The sequence below is a fragment of the Lampetra planeri genome, chromosome 12, assembly GCF_965212315.1.
Source record: "Lampetra planeri chromosome 12, kcLamPlan1.2.h2, whole genome shotgun sequence".
NCBI lineage: Eukaryota > Metazoa > Chordata > Hyperoartia > Petromyzontiformes > Petromyzontidae > Lampetra > Lampetra planeri.
This window is the reverse complement of record NC_136118.1, coordinates 12,075,074-12,093,823: the sequence shown is the minus strand read 5'-3', so window position 1 is coordinate 12,093,823 and position 18,750 is coordinate 12,075,074. Positions and strand designations below refer to the sequence as shown.

At 45.5% G+C, this 18,750-nt stretch overlaps 1 protein-coding gene across 2 annotated transcripts in view; it reads right to left on the bottom strand.

Annotated features, from left to right (window-relative positions):
• Positions 1 to 5,490: 5,490 nt before the first annotated feature.
• ATRN (attractin) overlaps positions 5,491 to 18,750 on the bottom strand; it is a 298,845-nt gene continuing 285,585 nt past the window's right edge. For both annotated transcript variants that reach the window (XM_078599563.1, XM_078599564.1), the window contains exons 28-29: positions 15,157 to 15,271; positions 5,491 to 9,081 (exon numbers count right to left, since the gene is read on the bottom strand). In XM_078599563.1, the coding sequence (XP_078455689.1) occupies positions 8,957 to 9,081; positions 15,157 to 15,271 (240 nt within the window). In that variant the 3' untranslated portion in view covers positions 5,491 to 8,956. The remainder of the gene's footprint in view (positions 9,082 to 15,156; positions 15,272 to 18,750) is intronic.

Sequence of the window (18,750 nt, the reverse complement as noted above, 5' to 3'; positions counted from 1 at the left end):
AAGGTAGCAAGCAAAGCAAGTAGGTAAGCTACCATCTGTGCGCAAATTAAGTGGCGTCCACACAAATTACGTGGAGTTTTCCCCGGGTATTTCCGGCATCCAACCACTCACGATTACATTGGTAAAACATCACAGAGAACCCTGAGACCCGGTAATAAGACCGGTCCGAGGTAAATGATTCATTATACCATACGTGTTTACAATCCAATTTGCATACATGCCGTGGTTTGGCCGACATGACGCTTATCAGAATAAATAAAAAAGCAAATTGGTCAAAGTTTCTGGCATTCTAAAACCAGTATTGGCCTCGGTGCTCATTAATGTGGGTCTGCCCTTGAGGCTGTGCTGGCAATTCCACATTACCATGGTTTGTGCGGAGTGTCTGATAGGAGAAACGTTGTTTATTCGTTATTTGAGCCAGCTGGCCAGGCTGGCCGCATCGCCCTCTCCCCACCCAGGCAATCGGAGGGCACAGACGTATTTATGTATTGACTGATCACTCGAACAACAACAATAATTATATATATTTAAAGAATACACAATGAAAAATATAAATAACAAATATACAATAAGGATTTCTTTTTTACTAAATCACGATTGATTTTCCACATAGTGGTACTTGTTTCATAAACCTGGAATTGATGGTGGGTGGAGTAAATGATCCTTCATTTAAACCTTGTGCCACGTGAAATAGCTGCACTGGCCCCCGACGTGCACATGTTCTAGTTTCGTCCAGTGTGCTAGATATGCACACACACAGTGTGTTCATCCCAATACCACCGTGAACCTTGACATCAGCGTTAATCCCATAATAGCATAACCTCCTAATCGCGCGCATAAGCAGAGATCACTGGCGCGTTGCGAGATAATCGCGCGCGGTAGCAGTCGTTTTGATTTTGCGTAACTCTACGCAGAATAAGCGGCACGCTCAAAGGAAACAGTTTTCCTGTGGACAGATGTTTACGCATTTTGTGCGTATCGTTAAATTGTATTTTTGTTAAACATACTATATAGCACGTGTACATGCTCCACGTGCTAAATATAAAGGAACGAGCTTCCACGTGTAATCAGCTACCGTGCGGACAGGAAATGAGCATCGCGTATGTAGTGGGGAGCGGTGGCGCAGTGGTTAGCGCACTGTGTTACGAACCCGGCGACCCGAGTTCGATTCACGCTCACAACCAATAACAGTGGCGAATATTTTTAGCCGGTCACGGCCCTCACGTAGGTTGACTCAGCCTTAAATGAATACCTGGGTGGTGCAGTGTGTAAGCATCAGCATTGGGGAGACAAAGGAGGCCGAGTGTGGTGTTGGCCACCCTACCCCCTCGTGTACCATCCTGGCCTTCATACGTACTAACAGCACTTGCCCCAACAGTCTGTGAAAGGCTATAGGAGGGATCTTTGTATTTTTCTGCCACTGTGTACGCGTGCCACTGCAATCCCAATTAAACATCATTCTCGGCATATACACAACAAAAATGTGAAAGAAAAACTCACCAGCGGGATAAAAGACGACACAGCGAAAATCATCGGCGGAAAAAATAAAAAAAATGATTCTCCACCCCCCTCCATAGAATACTCCAAATCGCGGGCGATTCGCCCCACCCATCCCCTGCCCCCAATCCCTCTCCCCCAGCCCCCTCCCCGATCCCCCTCCCCCCAGCCCCCTTCCCCCAGGCCCCTCCCCCCATCCCCTCCCCCCTCCCCCTCCCCCCATCCCCTCCCCCTCCCCCCAGCCCCCATCCCCAGCCCCCTCCCCTCAGGCCCCTCCCCCCAGCCCCCTCCCCCCAGCCCCCTTCCCCCAGGCCCCTCCCCCAGTCCCCTCCCCCCAGCCCCCCCGTGTACCGACGCGCGCCTGGTGTTGGGTTGACAGCGAGTTTCAGATCCGCATTCGCGACATTGCTTCGGCTCCGCGCATTAAAACATCTACAAAAAAGTAGTTTTCTGTTTTAAACCGCCGAGGACGCGATAGCGTAACGGGATAATAGCAAACGCCGTCGTGCTTCGCGCGAGACGAGGCAATGAATCATTACGGCGAGAGACTTTAGGCCGACAAGAGCAGAACACAACCAACAACAATAAGAACAACATCGGCGCGTGCAGGAAGGGGGCACCACCGTTGTTGGCAATGCCAACCCAGAAATTAAAAAATCTAAATGGGCCGTGGCAGGAAAGCAACAGAATAAAACAATACGGTACTTGTGGCCATGGAACATTGTACATGGGGTGCATACAGAGAGGTATTGTATAAGGGGGGGTGGGGGGTGGAGGCACTTGTGTTGTTCCACGTATCTTACCGGGGCCAGCGATGGTCCCATATGACACGTCGGCGACCCTGCGCATTCTGATATGAACACACAATCCGCATAGAAGACACAACGTGCACATGCATGCATGCATACAAGACGTGTGTTTGGCTTGCACGTTGCACGGGGGGGTCCGTGGTTGGGTCGCCGAACCGATTCAACCGTGCGCCAATGCGAATGCCGATCAAAGCCAGCCGCGTGATTAATTGAAATGGATCTTGGAGCGCACACGCGCGCGGCGTGCAATTCGCTAAAAAAAATGTATTACGAGTCATTAATCAGGCCACGTGCGTTCCACGTTGTCTCCAAATGCATCATTCCTGCGCGTTTCTTGACGTCCACTTTGACAATGCTTGCTTGGTGCAATGCAGGACGGGCGTACTTCGAATCATGGTGATCGGCGTTACGGTGCAAAACCATGGAAATGTGGGGAATTTTCCGCTGGCTCAGGGTGACCGGCGGAAATTACTTTGTCTCTTGGTTTATTATTATTATGATGCGGGTTTTATAGACGCCGTAAATGCTCCTCATAATCAGGCCTGGTTGGGCCCACCCCCCGTGTTGGTGGCGTGTTCTGTATAAATCAAGACAAACAACCTGTCAATTTAAAACGTAGCAGAGCTTTCGCGAACAATATTGTCCAGAAGATGTTTTTTTTTCATGGGTTAGATCGCGTACACGTGCGTCGTTAAACCCACCGCCACCCGGCACAGCTAATTAGTAAGGTGTGACACGTAAACAGAATGTCCGTTAGTTACTAGCTGAACACACCGGTTGTGTGTTGGAGAGTAAAACCCACGACATTTACAATTTGACCTTGCGCCGGTAATTACAACCGGTCTCATCAGGCGGCAAGCTATATTATGGACAAACAACCCGTGTTATTTATTACTGATAAAGGTAGAGGGAAAATGTAGGCTCGTTGCTGATCGAGCAGAAGTCACTACAATCTGGTTCTAGGAAACCTTACATCGCTGAACACCTTTGCAAACGAGATGTTCCATCTCAAGCGATGATCCAGGTACACATTTTTTTTTAAAAGACTAATACGTGGCCACACACCATAAGGATCGAACAAATCACTCCCCACATACTTGTGGAATTCGTTCATGCTCAGCGGTACACATCACTGAGAAGTGCGATAGCTCTTCAGGAACCCACGAATTAAAAAAAGTATGAGAAATTAACCAAACCCAGCCACAGATCTCACGTAAGAGTCGTAGACAGACTGCCGGGGCTAGTGATGTTAGCGAGCACTGACAGACCAGCATGGCTCCACACCCAGCTAGCTGCCTTTGTCTCCCGAGTGCCAATGTTGATACAGAACCCCAGGTGCTCAGTTGACGCCGAGTCGATCTGTAGGGGAGTCCCAGGGTACCGATTCAGATGCTCGTCACTGGTGTTGGCCGTGAGCGGGAATGGAACCCGGGTCACCGGGTGTGCAGCACGGTGCGCTAACCTCTGCACTACCGGCCCACTTTACAGGTACCTGCCAACAGCACTTGCCCCAGCAGTCTGTGAAAGGCTATACACGGGACCTTTGCCTTTAACTCAGCCACAAAAAGGCAAAGATCCACCGTGTCACCTTAACAGACTGTTGGGACAACTGCAGTTAGCTAGCACCTCTGAATGCTGGCACGGCACACGAGGGGTTGGGTGGCCAGGACCACACCCGGCCGCCTTTGTCTCCCTAGTAGCGATCTTCACACATCTCACTAGGTACTCATTTGAGGCTGAGTCAACCTAAGGGAGGCCCAAGTACCGGTTCTGATCATCGTTACTGGTGTTGTTCGTTAGCGGGAATCAAACCCGGGTCGCCAGGTGCAGAGCACGGCACGCCGATCGGTATGATGCCACTCTCCACTTCATCGGTGCTACGCGCTCACAGCACTTGCCCCATCAGTCTGTGAACGGCTATACAGGGGACCTTTGCCTTTAACCCAGCCACAGCACACACATACACACCAGAAACTAGCAGTCATGCACGCAGCACACACACACACAAAGCCACTTATCCTGTGCACACCTCTGAAGGCTCTGAGAAGAGGATCTACTGGCGTAAGCCTCAAAATCCAATCTTCTTACTCTCCGCAACACAAACAGCCGCAATATATTTATATATATCTCTCTAATTCACTCGATGGAACTGCCAAATTTTATTACCCATCCTTTGTTCGCATTGCCAATGAGAATAAACAGCATTACAATGTGGCGCACGCAGACGCGTGCATGGGAATTACCGGCGATGTTGAATGCGTGGGGCATTGCAGTTGGTGATTATTTGTGTTTAAGTAGGCCACGCATGCCCGTGTGAAAGACAAGCATGCCATTTGAAGATATCTTAAAGTGAAATCTCAACAGACTTTAAAGATATATGTGACAATTAAAATGCATTCGAATATGAATTGAAGATAAGGGTAGACACAGTAGATTTAAAAAAATCATTCTGATATACGGCAATAACTAGATATTCTCAAAATATGCACACATCTTTTACAAGCAATCACTGAGTCATCTCGACATATTTTACAAAGTTTTGAAATGGCACTGGCTTGCCGCCCTTGCTCAGCTGAATTATTCACACCATGAGGCACCACAGAGCTTGCGATTTGAGGGAACAATTCATTCAATTGCCAGGAAGTCACTTCACGAGCCCACCAGCAATTTCGGGTGTCCAAAATTCACTGTACATGAATGCTAAAACAGCATTAATGACAGACAGATTCACGCGTTACGTGTTTGTGAATGTGCCATGCTAAATATTTTATAAGTGGATATTAAACGCGCGTGCAAACTTAAAGATAACCGCTTTACTGCAGAGGCCCGCACGTACTGTTTAACCATGGATTGCTATTTAAAACGGAAGTCTTATTCAACTAATTTTAGTGGCACTTGTATGTACGAATGAGATTTTTAACCACCACCTGTGTACTGGAGTGTGCATATATCTCTGCTCGGGAGTATTCAAACCTAAATGTGTTAAATCGGAGAGGAACAAACGTGATTGCAGCCATACACTAGCACACACACACACAGGTCCAAGCATGTGGACACTGCCCGGATCCTTTACGCATCTTCAAAACAATCGAACGTCATAATTTAAAATCGCCAATTTGCAGCTACAAGCACAATCTCTGCACGTGAACGCACGACACGCGTCAATAACGTCCACAACCACAGATTAAAGTACAATTCCAATTTAATTTAATTAGAAACCTCTAAAATGTACAGTTTTAACAGAAAGTCGTTCAAAATGATAATTACAAATCAAAAACAAGACAATTTGTTTTCTAGCGCGGGATGCGAGTGTGAATTCTTACAAGACGGTAAACATTTGTTATGTACACACACACACACACCGTGACAGTACATGGATATATTCAACTCGGAGACACAGCGTAAGGTAAAGATTTGAGAATAGCTGATCTGTGATTAGGTTTAGTTTTTTTCCTCATTCTTCTGTCTATATACTGGAATGTGTATAAATTTCAGTTATTTTTGACCCTCCTCCCCCCCCCCCAAATAAATCATTACAAACATCGAGCTATATACAAAGATTAAAATTTGTACAGATTGCAAATGGTTATTAAACCCTGGGGTGTTATTGGTAATAGCTGTTCTATTCAACAGCCCGATTCAAGAGGGGAAAAAAACATCAAAAAGCAGATTTCATTACATTACAAAAAAAACCCAAAGTAAAATAAAAACACATTACACACGTGGGGTCCTTGTTTATTCTTTGCCAAGTAATACGACTGACATTTATACGGCTTATACGTTCCATGCCACAACTTTTCCACGAAACACTGCACATTTAAAATAAAAGGCTGATAAGCCAAGGCCTACAATATACTTAATTTAATTCATTTTTTTTCCTATATTTTGTTCAATCTTAGTCGACCGAGTCGGGAACCAAAGATACGTGCTTGATTACAATAGTCTGTGTACTGCATTCACTTGCTCTAAGTTATTAGAAGTGAGTTCAACATGTTGTTCAGCAAATAGAAAAACAGCAAAAATGTTGTCGTTTAGCACAACGCAGCTAATCACATTACACGTCGTAATCGTCTTTCACCGTCATCATCATCATCATCATCGCCACCCTGACATTTGTCTTTTGCTGCACAGCGATTAGTTCGCGATGTATCCGTGACGCCCCCCGCATCGTTCGCTTACAGCCGAGGCCGAAGGTGTCTGCGACGGACATGCTGCGGACACAGACGGGTTCAAAGCGAATGTGTGTGTGTGCGTGCGTGCGTACGAGCACAAGAACCCCTGTGCCATCACACTCTCTCTCTTCGTCGTACCGAAAGGGGGTTCAGGGACGTGGGGCAGCGAGGGTCAGAGGGGAGCGGCGCCCTCTCTAGCCTCACATTCAATCCAAGTCCGCAGTAATCGGGGCACAAGAATTCTTGATAGCGCAATACTTGGGATTTGTTTTTTTCTCTCTCTCACGACTTTGCAATCTGCCAGTTGGCGTCCTCAACAACAGCACATATTTACAGTAAACATAATCAAAAACTTTTTTTTTCTCCTATTTTTTTTTATACATTTGCTAACATTTTACAGATATGTCATCATATCTAATGCAAGAAACAGTCTTCATTTGTTTCTTTTTTGTTGTTGATAAAGATCACACACACAGCCTTGTGTATTTCTTGCCCGGGGGTGGTGGTGGGGGGGGGAAGAGCACAACTGTGATGCATGCAGACATAGGAAGTTGTTCTCTCTCTCTCTCTATAGTTATGCAGATATATTGCTCGGTATTTTGTGTTGTAATATGTCTTGCTTTTTTTCATTCCCTTCCCAGCCCCCGCAGGATTTTTGTGAGTTTTGTTCTTTTTTTGTAGCTTTTTCTTTTATTATTCTCACTTCCACCCCCCCCCCACCCCCCCAATTTTATTTTCATACAAGAGAGTGTTTCGATCCAAGCAAACATAAATGCGACGGTGCCCACGTCGTTCCCGAAGGGGCGAAAGCGCGCACACACAAAGTGGCGGCCGCTCACAGACAACTCTAGTTACTGCCATACGATATTGTACATTTCATGTGTGCGGTGTTTATATTACAATTCATTGCATATCGGGCATTTGACTACCATACACAGTGTGGCAGACGACATCGTGACTGACAGGGGGGGGGGCAGGCTTCGGGTTTTCACGACGGTACTTGGTTTCGTCTCAACGAGACGTGAAACGCACACAGAGTCTCTCTCCTTTTCCTATTGTTGAGAGACCGAGCGAGAGACAGCGACCGCAAGGCTCCTCTTGCGCGAAAATAAATAGAGCAAAAAAATAAACCGCACGTGTAAAAATTAGCATTCATTTCAAATAAGGAATGTCTCTTCAGTCCCACGTCTTTTCTGCTTCGAGTTTGGGTTGACAGCGTGTCAACTAAATAAAGGAACATAAGCTAGGAACGATAACTTGCCAGAAAGTGAAAAAAGAACGAGATATCTAAGTTGAAAGTACCTTTTAGGAGTCTTACATTAATTCAGAAGATTAACGTTTGGACTTCCAGGCTTATAAGCACAACAATCTGAATGACAATATAAAAATAAAAAGTAGCCATTTGTTCTCGTGGGTACACACCGGCACCCCTCATCATCCCCCCGTCCCCCTTCCGCGCTTGCTAAATGAGCTCAAATGCTCATGAGCAATGTTACAGTGGGAAGAGGAATATTCCTTCACCTTCTGTAATTACACCTAATTAGGGCCACAGCACTGTGAAGCTCATCATCATTAAAGAAACTCAGCCACTATTAAGAACCAGTCTAGAGTGAAGACTATTAACATGATTCTGCGTGGAATATAGCATTATTATTATTAGTTCATGAATATTCCTTTCTGTACAGCATTTTGTTACAAGGTATGTAATTAACAAAAATTACTCGTGAAACCCAAAGGTTATTTCAGCTCTCGCGAAAGGAAGTTAGTTCGATGTTTTTATTTCATTTGTTAAAATCAAATCTTTGCTTCTAAGACTAATTCTATCACTGAGCGTAAGGGAACTAAGGTCAGCAATCCGTAAACAAATAAACCAGGCTACTTCGCCAGCCAAAAGCACGTGCAGTAGATGTGCACACGCGTGAAGTATGCATGGCAGAGCACGCAAAGCTTGCACGCGCGCAAATTCAATCGCGTGTGCGCGCGCACACACATATACACACGCCACAAGCATGCCCGCATACGCACACTCGCAACGCAGACGGTTATTGGTCTTTGTAAAGTGACGAAACAATACTCGGTGACTTGTGAAAAAAAAATCAATGAAACACACTGTGGGACAGAGACTGAGGCTTAAATCCCAAACCGAGCGCGCACAATTGCATGTATTTTACACCGCTGCTCTAATTAATCTCAGAAACACATTCACTGGAATAACGGACGGGACTTCCTTTTGCTGCTCAACCATACCCTCAAACCGATCTCCACCACTGCTCTCTTCCCGTCCATCCATCCACACCCACGCTTTGTCCAGCTGCCTAGACCCAAAGCTGACGAAAGACCGGGCAAGTAGCCTCGATGGGTGGCAGCCTGAGTGACAGGTTGGCCATGCCACTGGCTGGGTTTTTTTTCCGGTCGGCTGGCTTGCCGATTGCCCGGTGGGCTGGATGTTGGGCCCAAGGGCAAGCCGTCTGGCCTGCTTCATACACAAGTTCCGGGTTGGGCGGGCGGATGGTGCTTGCGGTTCCGAACAGCTGCTGCCTTCTCCTTGGACTCACTGGGCTTGTAGTGCGAGATATCCACCAGCGCGCTCGCCAAGGCAAGTCCTGCACATAGCACGGACATGCACGTCCGGTTACACACTATCCCTTCACATACTCACATCCAGAGCATACATACAAAGTGAACCTCTCCTTGATTAAATCAGATTCTCACTGTGGATCGACCCATATCACCATCGACAGCCCAATGCCACATTCTTTTCACAAACTGGTCCTACTGCAATTCCATCAACGATGGATTGAGTTGGCTCAATTCATGAATTATAGCTTTAAAAGTATTGGGGAACATTCTATGTATAGACAGAAAACATGGACATGGGATGTAAAGTTAGACCAAACGGTGTCTCTCCAGTGGCTACTAATTGACCCTCCAGAGCTGGCGTCGATTTTACCCCACACCTGGATGCCCATCTAGGCGAGGAACCTCAGGAAGGCCCCATGGCAGATGGACAAGACCATTCCCACTCATCTGGACACTGGCAGGAGGAAGTAACCATGGCTCAGCTGGCAAGCAGCAACAGCACGGCCATGCACAACACACACACGCACGCACGCACGCACACACACACACGCACGCACACACGCGCGCGCGCGCGCACACACACACGCACGCGCAGGTGTGCGCACACACGGGTGCGCGTGGACAAACATAAAAATTTATGGTGACATTTTTTTTGTTTATCCACGCACATACAGAGAAACGGTTGTTTTAATAAAATTTCATGAAACTGCACTTCTACCAACTTCGTTCAATAAGTAATTTCCCAATGTGGATCTCTGGATCTCTGCAAAAACATGCGCGCTTATGAACTTGCGGCAAAAAAAAATCAGCCCATGCATTTGCATATCCCTGCCATGTGATGTATGCACAACCCCTCACAACATCACCGTGACGAGTGAACAATAATGCATTCATTACACATCCACAATTTTCAAACGGCCATCCCATTGCACGAAATATGTACACAAAGCCTGCCTGCTTGCCTGCAAGGGAATGCGCACTCAAATAATAAGCGCAGAGCCAAAGCACACAGCCGATGCGTCACAACAGCGATTTTCAGGGAGCATAAAAAACCCACAAATTGACATCATGCTGGGATGTTTGTCGGTGGGAAGTTTATTGGCAGCACTGGGTTAGAATTTTAATTTCAATTAAAAATAATCCTTTCCCCCAAAGCCTTTTTTTTTAAATGAAGTCCGATCAGAACAAAATGCTAACGCAATACAAAGAGACCCTTTGAAGTCTAACAACTGTGTTTTTTTTTTTCCATGGATAGCAATTTAAGAGTTGTACTAGTGGAGACTCATTGCTTTTTCTCTTACTACATATATTAATTTGAAGCATATTTATGCGGGCTAGGACCACTGAGATGTTTGCATCTAATATTAATGAAATATCCAATATCCATTGGGCATTGCTTTTTTAATTATACTAATCCCATTAGCCAATTGATATATTCATCTTCATCAAATGTGAAATATTTGGACCAAAACTTGGGAGCGCGACGGCTTATTAATTTGAATACTGTCATTGGGTCTTTAATGTCAGTTTTACAAAGAGAAGCGAAAGCGCTTTAGGTAATGTTATTATTACTATGATTACATTTGCTTATCCGCGAAAGCATCAGTGAGTGTCACGTGGCTTTTCCCAGTAAGTGTCGACTGCTCTGTGCGATCCCAAATTTGAGTACATTTCCAAGTTGGGAGTGCAATTCAAATGCACAATTTGTGTGTAATGGCGAAGAGGGAAAGCGTAATAATAACAATCGGGCTTTGCTGGAGAGTATAATTTTGTTTTTGTTGTTGGTGGTGGTACCACACCACAGAAACCTCAGCTAAAATATAAAATTAGATTTTTTTAGTGATTACAAAAAGGAGAGCATCATTATAATAGCACGATTTGAGCATATTTCAGAAAGATTCACTTCCGTCTTGCTGACGCAACACATTTAATCCTATGCAACCGGCATGGTAATGAAAGTACAATGTTTGTGTGAGATTTTCTATTCCCCCAATCACCGTTCAGTAATTCGGTGCAAGATTATGCAATGATTTACAACTTCCAGTGTGCGACTTTGTGCAGGCTGGCTCTATAAATGGGACTTATTTAAATATCTTCACATTATGTCGCGTGAAGAAAATGTTTTGCATATAAATGCCAGACTAAAATACACACGCAAACTTACACGTTATTATCCTCAGCACATTGTATTCCACATAGCCAGATTAACATGCTTGCAATTTTAGACCATTATCTGCAGGTTTTTTTTTTGGGCCATTAGTAAAAACACTGCGGTACGCGCTCTGCTGAGCAATAATAAAATATGTATTCTGAGACGGACGTACCAAAAGAGAATGACTAATAAATTGGGAAATCTTGCCTTGCAGATTGCCCCCTCGCCTTTACCTCCCGGCTCCCAATAATCACGGTGCGCGCATGCCGCTGCATGCGATGTGTTTGCACAGCCAATGGATTTGGGTGAACGGACGGACGGGCGGGCGGGCGGGCGCCGGTCCCTAAATGGAAAAACCGCGACGACGCTGACCCCCGCCGACTGCTATTTTACCAAAAGGATTATAGCCGGCGCAATTGGAACTGCAGCAACAATTTTAGAATAGCCGTTTCATACGCGGCGTGCATGTTGGCAGGCAGGGCCAAAAGACGCACCGTCCCCTCCTCCCCCCACCTCTTATTGATTGAGTCAGCAGGTGGCTATAATACATCCATTTGTCTGCGGCATGCCCTTAAGCTGGGCAGACATAAAAACTGCATTAAAAGGTCGTTAGCAGCACAGTTTTTTTTTCCCAGTGTACTTTCACCTTAATAGGCCGATTAATAAATGCAGTGCAAGTGTGCAGGTGTCCGCTACAGAGTCAAAGGATTATGACCAATCAGCTTCACAATGATCTCGATAGGCTGCATGTTTATGGTTTTTTTACTGTCTAACTTTCAGTATGTCTGACAAAGAAAACCAAGGTCTGATATTAAAGATCCCCAAAAATGTACGCTTAAATAGACTAAAGAAGGCTCTATTATGATATTACAGGCCAAGGGGTCCCGCCAAGGTGTACTTGTTAGCACACACTCCAAAATGTTGCCGGTTCGATCTCCCGGTGTAACAGATACAACAATGGGGCAAGGTTTTTACCCCTTTCCTGTTCGTGGACGTCGTCATTTATCTTCCAATTCCATTCCGATCACGTACGTTTACACCATCGGAACGGAATAGATTCCGAACGGAATCGGGTGCAAAAGGCCATACAGGAGGGCGTGTGGCACAGCTTGGCGCCGCGGTCGTGTAGCTACAGTTCTCTGCGGTGAGTACAATACAATGTCTTTAAAGACAGCAGCGCTTCTATGCCGCACTAAATAAAATTGACGCTAACCGCTTGCACGTTCTGAGATTCAGCGGTGAACGGGGCACACCCACCCTGCAACTGGCAGGCGTCTCGCAACGGGGAAGGGTTCAATCCCGACGTCCCTGTCCAGCCAGTGGCGTTACAGGGTACAACACCACAGTTACGTTGATCAGCGGGTTCAAGTGGTGGGGTAGAGCGTCGGTATTCCCACCGCTCCCAAAACTTCTGGCCAACATAGAAGAGTTCCTATGATCACCGTTACATTGCTTATGGCTTTATTTTGGTGATTTCGAAAAGTTTTTTGGTTTTGGCTATGTTTGTTTGTTGTAGTACGGAGTTAGAATGATGGTTGTTGTTGTTTCACTTGCATCCCACTGGGATTTTTTGCACAGCGTTGGTGTACGGTGCGTTTTTTCCTGGATTTTTCTGTTTGCGCATAGTCACTTTAAGATGTTTTCTTGTTCATGCTTTTGTTTATTGTTTGTTGCGGTTGCACCCGATTCAAGAGCCGAATGGCTCACAGGGCTATACCTAATAAATGAAACTGAAAACTGAAACTCTAGAGGGAGCTGTCTTGAGTTTCCTCGAGTGAGAGGTTCCTTCCAGTGGAGGTCGGTCCTCAAGCAGTCGCATGACCATCAAATTGCAGGGCTGCCACTTTACCTTTTTTATTACAGACCAATTAAGAATTTCAGTCGTGTGCATTCAAATTTAAACAAATAATACTTTCAACAAAATGTTGAATGCAAACATCAGCTAATAAGGTATTTGGGCCTCCCAGGATTAGACTGTGTTCTTGAGTAATGACACATTAAATATTCTTTAAATCAATAACGTTCATATTAAACGAAGGTATGACTATGGGTTACAAACCCATCAAGCTGCATACAAGGGCACAACATGTGGTATGTTCTAGGACTCACAGATTCAGTGATTGTTATTCTGACCCTAGACAGAGATCAGTTGGGTCAGCAGTTTTATTTTTCACAAGGAAAACAGCCAAGCGACAAAAACACTTTAAAGAAAGCATTGCTTGCTGCAGTTTAGATTGCAAACAGCCATTTTGATTCTTTGGACATTGACAGAATTTATATGCTGGAGGTTACAGGGGGGGAGGAGACAGATTCTCCTACGACAAGAAGTCTCGTGTAAATCTGCAGACCACATGAACACGTTTAAAAACAGGTGAACCCCAACTGGCAGAACACATCACTGCACTCCTTGTAACACGGAGTGAGATATGATATATGTTAAATTGTCCGCAGCAGAACTTTTTTTTCCAGGCACACTTTGTTTGAGGCAGAGGTCGCAAACGGGTTTTGATTCCTTACCCGTACCCGGCCGCACCAGGGTCGCAAACGGGTACCCGTACCCTACCCGTACCCGGCCGGGTACGGGTAGGGTATGGGTATCGGGTACCTGATTGCGACCTCTGGGATGAAGCCATGTTGCAGGCGCGGGTGGGTTGATTCTAGGAACTTGAATTGTGAGAAGAGACAAGACGTTGGGAAATGAGTAACAAACGGTTACTCACCAGTGACTCACGGTCTACCCGTACCCGTACCCGGCCGCACCAGGGTCGCAAACGCGTACCCGTACCCGTACCCGGCCGGGTACGGGTAGCCGGATATCGGGTAGGGTACGGGTATCGGGTACCCGGTTGCGACTTCTGGTTTGAGGAGGGGAGATGTCCCCGGTAGTTGTTGCAATCAGTGTCCAATCCGATGGAACCCGCCCTGTGGCCCAAACGGTTGTAATAATACTCGAGAGGGCACAGCCTGAACACAATCGCCACCCGCCCTCAGTGCCACAGTGACGAGATGTTAACTACCTCGCCTGGTATACGGGAGGTCGTGGGTTTGATCCCGAGCCTGACACGTGTATATTTGGAGTTTGCATGTTCTCCCCGTGGTCGCGTGGATTTTTCTCGGGGTCCTCCAGTTTTTCCCTTCATGTTTAGAATCAGCGTGCGTTTAGAGCATTTGGCTGCTATACATTTCCACATAGGCAACTTTGTTGAGCTATCATTTGTGGCCGTGTCGCCTCTTGAAAGAGCTATGTAGCTCAGTGGGCCTTACCTGGCAAAATAAAAAATACTTTAGTTTAAGTTTAGTTTGCTTGGGAGGTCAACTTTGCCCAGTGCTTTACCTGGTTTCAGGCTCTGGGTCGCTCTTTGCATTTCCTAAAAAAAGATGGCACATCAGCCAGCATCTTACAGGAGGAAGTAACTTCAGCCAATATTTTGAGGCGTGACAGCCTCAGCAGCGTTAACCCCACCTTGCCTCATGATATTATATGGGTTTTGGGGCTTGCCCTCACCTCCAAGACCTAGCAGAATTGCTCAGCAAATGTGTAAACTTGTTCCTGGGGGTCAGAAAACTCATCACCACAGTTTCCCTTAATGATCGTAATGGGTGTGATGCCGCAAATAACTTTTTTGATGGAATTAAACAGTGATTTGTAAACGCGAGCTGCCGAGAAAGTTACAATCTCCTCAGCAACCCTGTGACCACCACATCTCTTGCAGCACCGTACCTCTGGTCGAATTTCTGCGGTAAGCCTCCTCATTCTCAGACGTGGGATGTTGTAAACTGGTGGCAGTGGGACTACCATTTTCTCTCAGCAACCCCAAACAAACTCCTCCATTCGCCAGGGTTTCTGGGGAAGGTCTCGACTTTGTACAAATCCAATAACACGCGTACACACACACACACATTCGCGGGCCCGCGTACCGGCCACAATGGCGCGCACAAAACCCACCTGACTGTCCGGGTGGAGGGCAGGCGTTCAAACCCCGGGGCAGTCTCACCAGCACCGAGTATATGGCCGCACGGTTCCCTGCACATGGCTCCATCGCAATTGGCTGCGGTATGGTCTAACGGTCACACACACAAACACACTCCTCGTTAATCAAACGCAGCGCTTTTCCGGCAGGAAAAGAATACGAGGCTTGGTAATGCGCACACCCGTCAAACGCGTGGACATGCGGTGCGCACGTACATGTTCACAAGTGTGCACCATCCTACATATAACTGCATTGTTCCGAAGCCACATTTTTCCCTGGAGCAGTTTAGCCTTGAGGGATCAACGGTAGCTAAAAACCTTAAGGGCAATTGGAATGGAAATCACTATTATTTCGAAGCAAGTAATACATCTCAAGTGAGAAATGTAATCATTGGGGCTACCCACTCCATTTCACTATTACTGAATTAATAATGATAATATTTGAATATATTTTGTAGTTGCACAATTCTTATCGTGTAAGGATATCACAAAGGTGCTCTGTTTCAACAGATGGTCTGCTGGTTACAGGGGCGATGTTGCTGTGTGGGTTTCCCCCCAAATTAGGTTATTTGCAGTTATATTTCGAACGTGCCGAGTTTGGCCAGTGAAGCCTGCACACATTATCTACTCTTTTCCGATTTACATCACGGGATCTTCAATGCCCAATGCGCAGTAGGCGGTCCGTGTTTCTGGTTAATTTTGTGTTTCGTTTGTTGTCCCTCGCCCACACCTCCGTTGGCTACGTAACGGTGTGCGGAAGAAGTTCAACGTACATCAATCGAGTCCGCAGTATTAACCACAGCATCTGATGGGCTCAAACCGCAAAGCTGCAACAAGCAGCAAGCACGCTCCTGTTCGGCTGTGTCGCCACCCCTAGAGTCGCGATGCTGAAGGCCACTGCAGTTCTACACAGCATCCCAAATTCACACTTGTGTGACGTAAAAACAATTATGATATTTCCACGCGCAACAATATATATATAAACGCAAATCAAGAAGCAATTTACAACTTAATTACACCGAGACCCTTTGGGCGCCCGACGTACAAAGCGGAAAAACGTGCACCAGCAAGCTCACACGGTGGACATCACCAGATAGCCTGCGATGTTGCTAAGTTCAGCTATGAACTACACACTGCATGAATTAGGTAAAGTGACACTTGTCTAAGCTATGTTACCACCAATTCACGTGTGTTTTTTTTAAGTACCCTAAATTTAAACCCAGCATATCGCTTGCAATTGTATATGGCCACAGGTATCCAATCAGATATGTGCTTTGAACACATTCACATTGGTAAAAAAAATTAAAAACTCATTCAATGTACGCTAATACATTATTCAACAAGCTCTTTAATGATAAAAAAAATTATTGGGTAATAAAAATGCCACGCAACCCAAAAAAAATAAAAGGTTGGGAGGGGAAAGCACCACAACACCTGAACGGAAGTGTGCGTTTGATGCATTGCTATTAATTTTGAATTCCGTCACGTGACTTATGCGAGCATTTTCATGCACGCGCGCACACTTCCCAGGAGAAGGGAATAGAAATCCCTTTGGTAAGCAAAGAGGAACAACTGGCCGCACAAAATAGCACCGTGCCCAAACAAAACAGGTGCCCAGGATGGCTCGTTTCAAGGTAACATCTTTTGTGCGGGTGAGACGTGTGTGGTAAGGGCTCATGCTAAAACACACACATTCTTTGACACGTGCCCAGAATAATAATAATAATGCGGATGGTTTTCAGATACAAAGTACGGGCGAGTGCGGGTTGAATGGGTGCGTTGTGTGGCACAGATGAGAGCTATCGGGACTGCATTAACAGCATGTGTGATGCAGTTGACATTAATCACCACACTGCTATACACAGGGCGATATACTGTGTGATTAGACTCAGAATTGCAATTAATAAGCGGATTAGCATAATTAAACAAAAGTAAAATAGTAACGCGATTTACTGGCGGTCGTATATTATAGCAATACTGGTGATAATAATCAAGAGTTTATTCAGCACCTTTAAAAAAATTGCACGGCGCTTCAATAGTGAAATCAGAATTATTTTATACGGCACATCATTTCACTTCGTAGGACATTCAAACATATGTATTCAATGTGAGGGGGTCAGCGTTGGGGGGGACAGGGTTAAGGTTATTGGGGGTGAGAAGAGGGAAAACGTGAAAACAATGCTAACCACACGCGCTCGCACGCACGTAATCTGCTTGGGGAATAGTCCAGACCACAGCACGGCACCCGCGTTTTGGCTGAAGAGTCATTTGTCACAAAGTCTGTCATACAATTCCCAGGGTTTTCGCTTTCCGGATTCCATCTAAGTGGTGCTCTGCTGCTGCTGCTGGCGGCGTGGCCACGAGGTGAATATTGGGAAAGTCAGTGCCTCATTACATTCTCAAGCGCAGTTGCCAACGAGCGCGGACAGCAAGAGTGAGCGACGCTCATACACTGAATACGAAGAGATAGCGGAATCTGTATATGGAGGCGCGTGGCACTCACACGCGCGAGAAACATAACGAGAAAATAAAAGTTAGAGATGTAAAGCTTCATATTTTTTGTTTCTACTTCTCTCGGAATGTTACATTAATTAGAATATATCCCGGTATTTACGCAAACGCGCCGTGTGCATAAAGTGCGAGCCATGAGTAGATTTAGCATTCATTATTGAAAATGTAAAAAAAAAAATTAGCCGGTATGTTCTTCCATTCAGAGCCGGATATCCTTTGCATTTTATTGCTCTCTACGGGGGCTCCCATTCAATTTCATTTTTGCGGTGCATGCCCCTAACGTCAGCATATAGAACGTTCCACGAGTGAGGAGGTAAAAAGAAAGTGTGATTACATGAGAGCGCTTTAAAAAATAATGTACTTCAAGATTTGCGGCTGGCGTTATGGGGCATCTATTGATTGTGAATTCACTGCCAACAACAAATTCAGAAAAACTGTGTAAAAATGAGCATACGAAGATAGAGTATCAAACACGGTACAGTGTAGGTTAAGAGAGCGATTAATAACGACGTGTACTGCATTATGCGTGTAATGATTCAACCCCCCCACCCTCAACTTAGCGATTCGATGAATTGTCACGATTAGTGGTCACACCTCGATAAAAACAATCAACAATGTTTTAGGGTTGGATGGCATGAACATAAATGTGTCGTTAAACCCGCCACCAGCCGACAGTCATTTAGTAAAGTTTGTCACGTGAACAAAACGTGCAATTAGTAGCTACTTCGGCACACCGGATTGCTGGAGAGTAAACCCACAACATTTACAATTCGAATACGACGTTTCGCTGGTGTTTAAATCCCCGAAAAAAATCTATGTTTTTCGGTCTCGTATTACAGCCTGGGATTTTTTTGTAACGTGTAAAAAACCCAAAAGATATAAAAAAATAGAGGAAATTTTTTTAAATATAAAAAATGCAATCATAATATTTATTTATCCTGGTGAAGTCCGATGATCTTTGAAGCTCTTTTTCATAAATGTCCCGTAGGGGCACGGTATAATAAACCTTGCAATAAAACTATCACTGAGGAGTATCAGAAAATATTTGTTATCAACGTT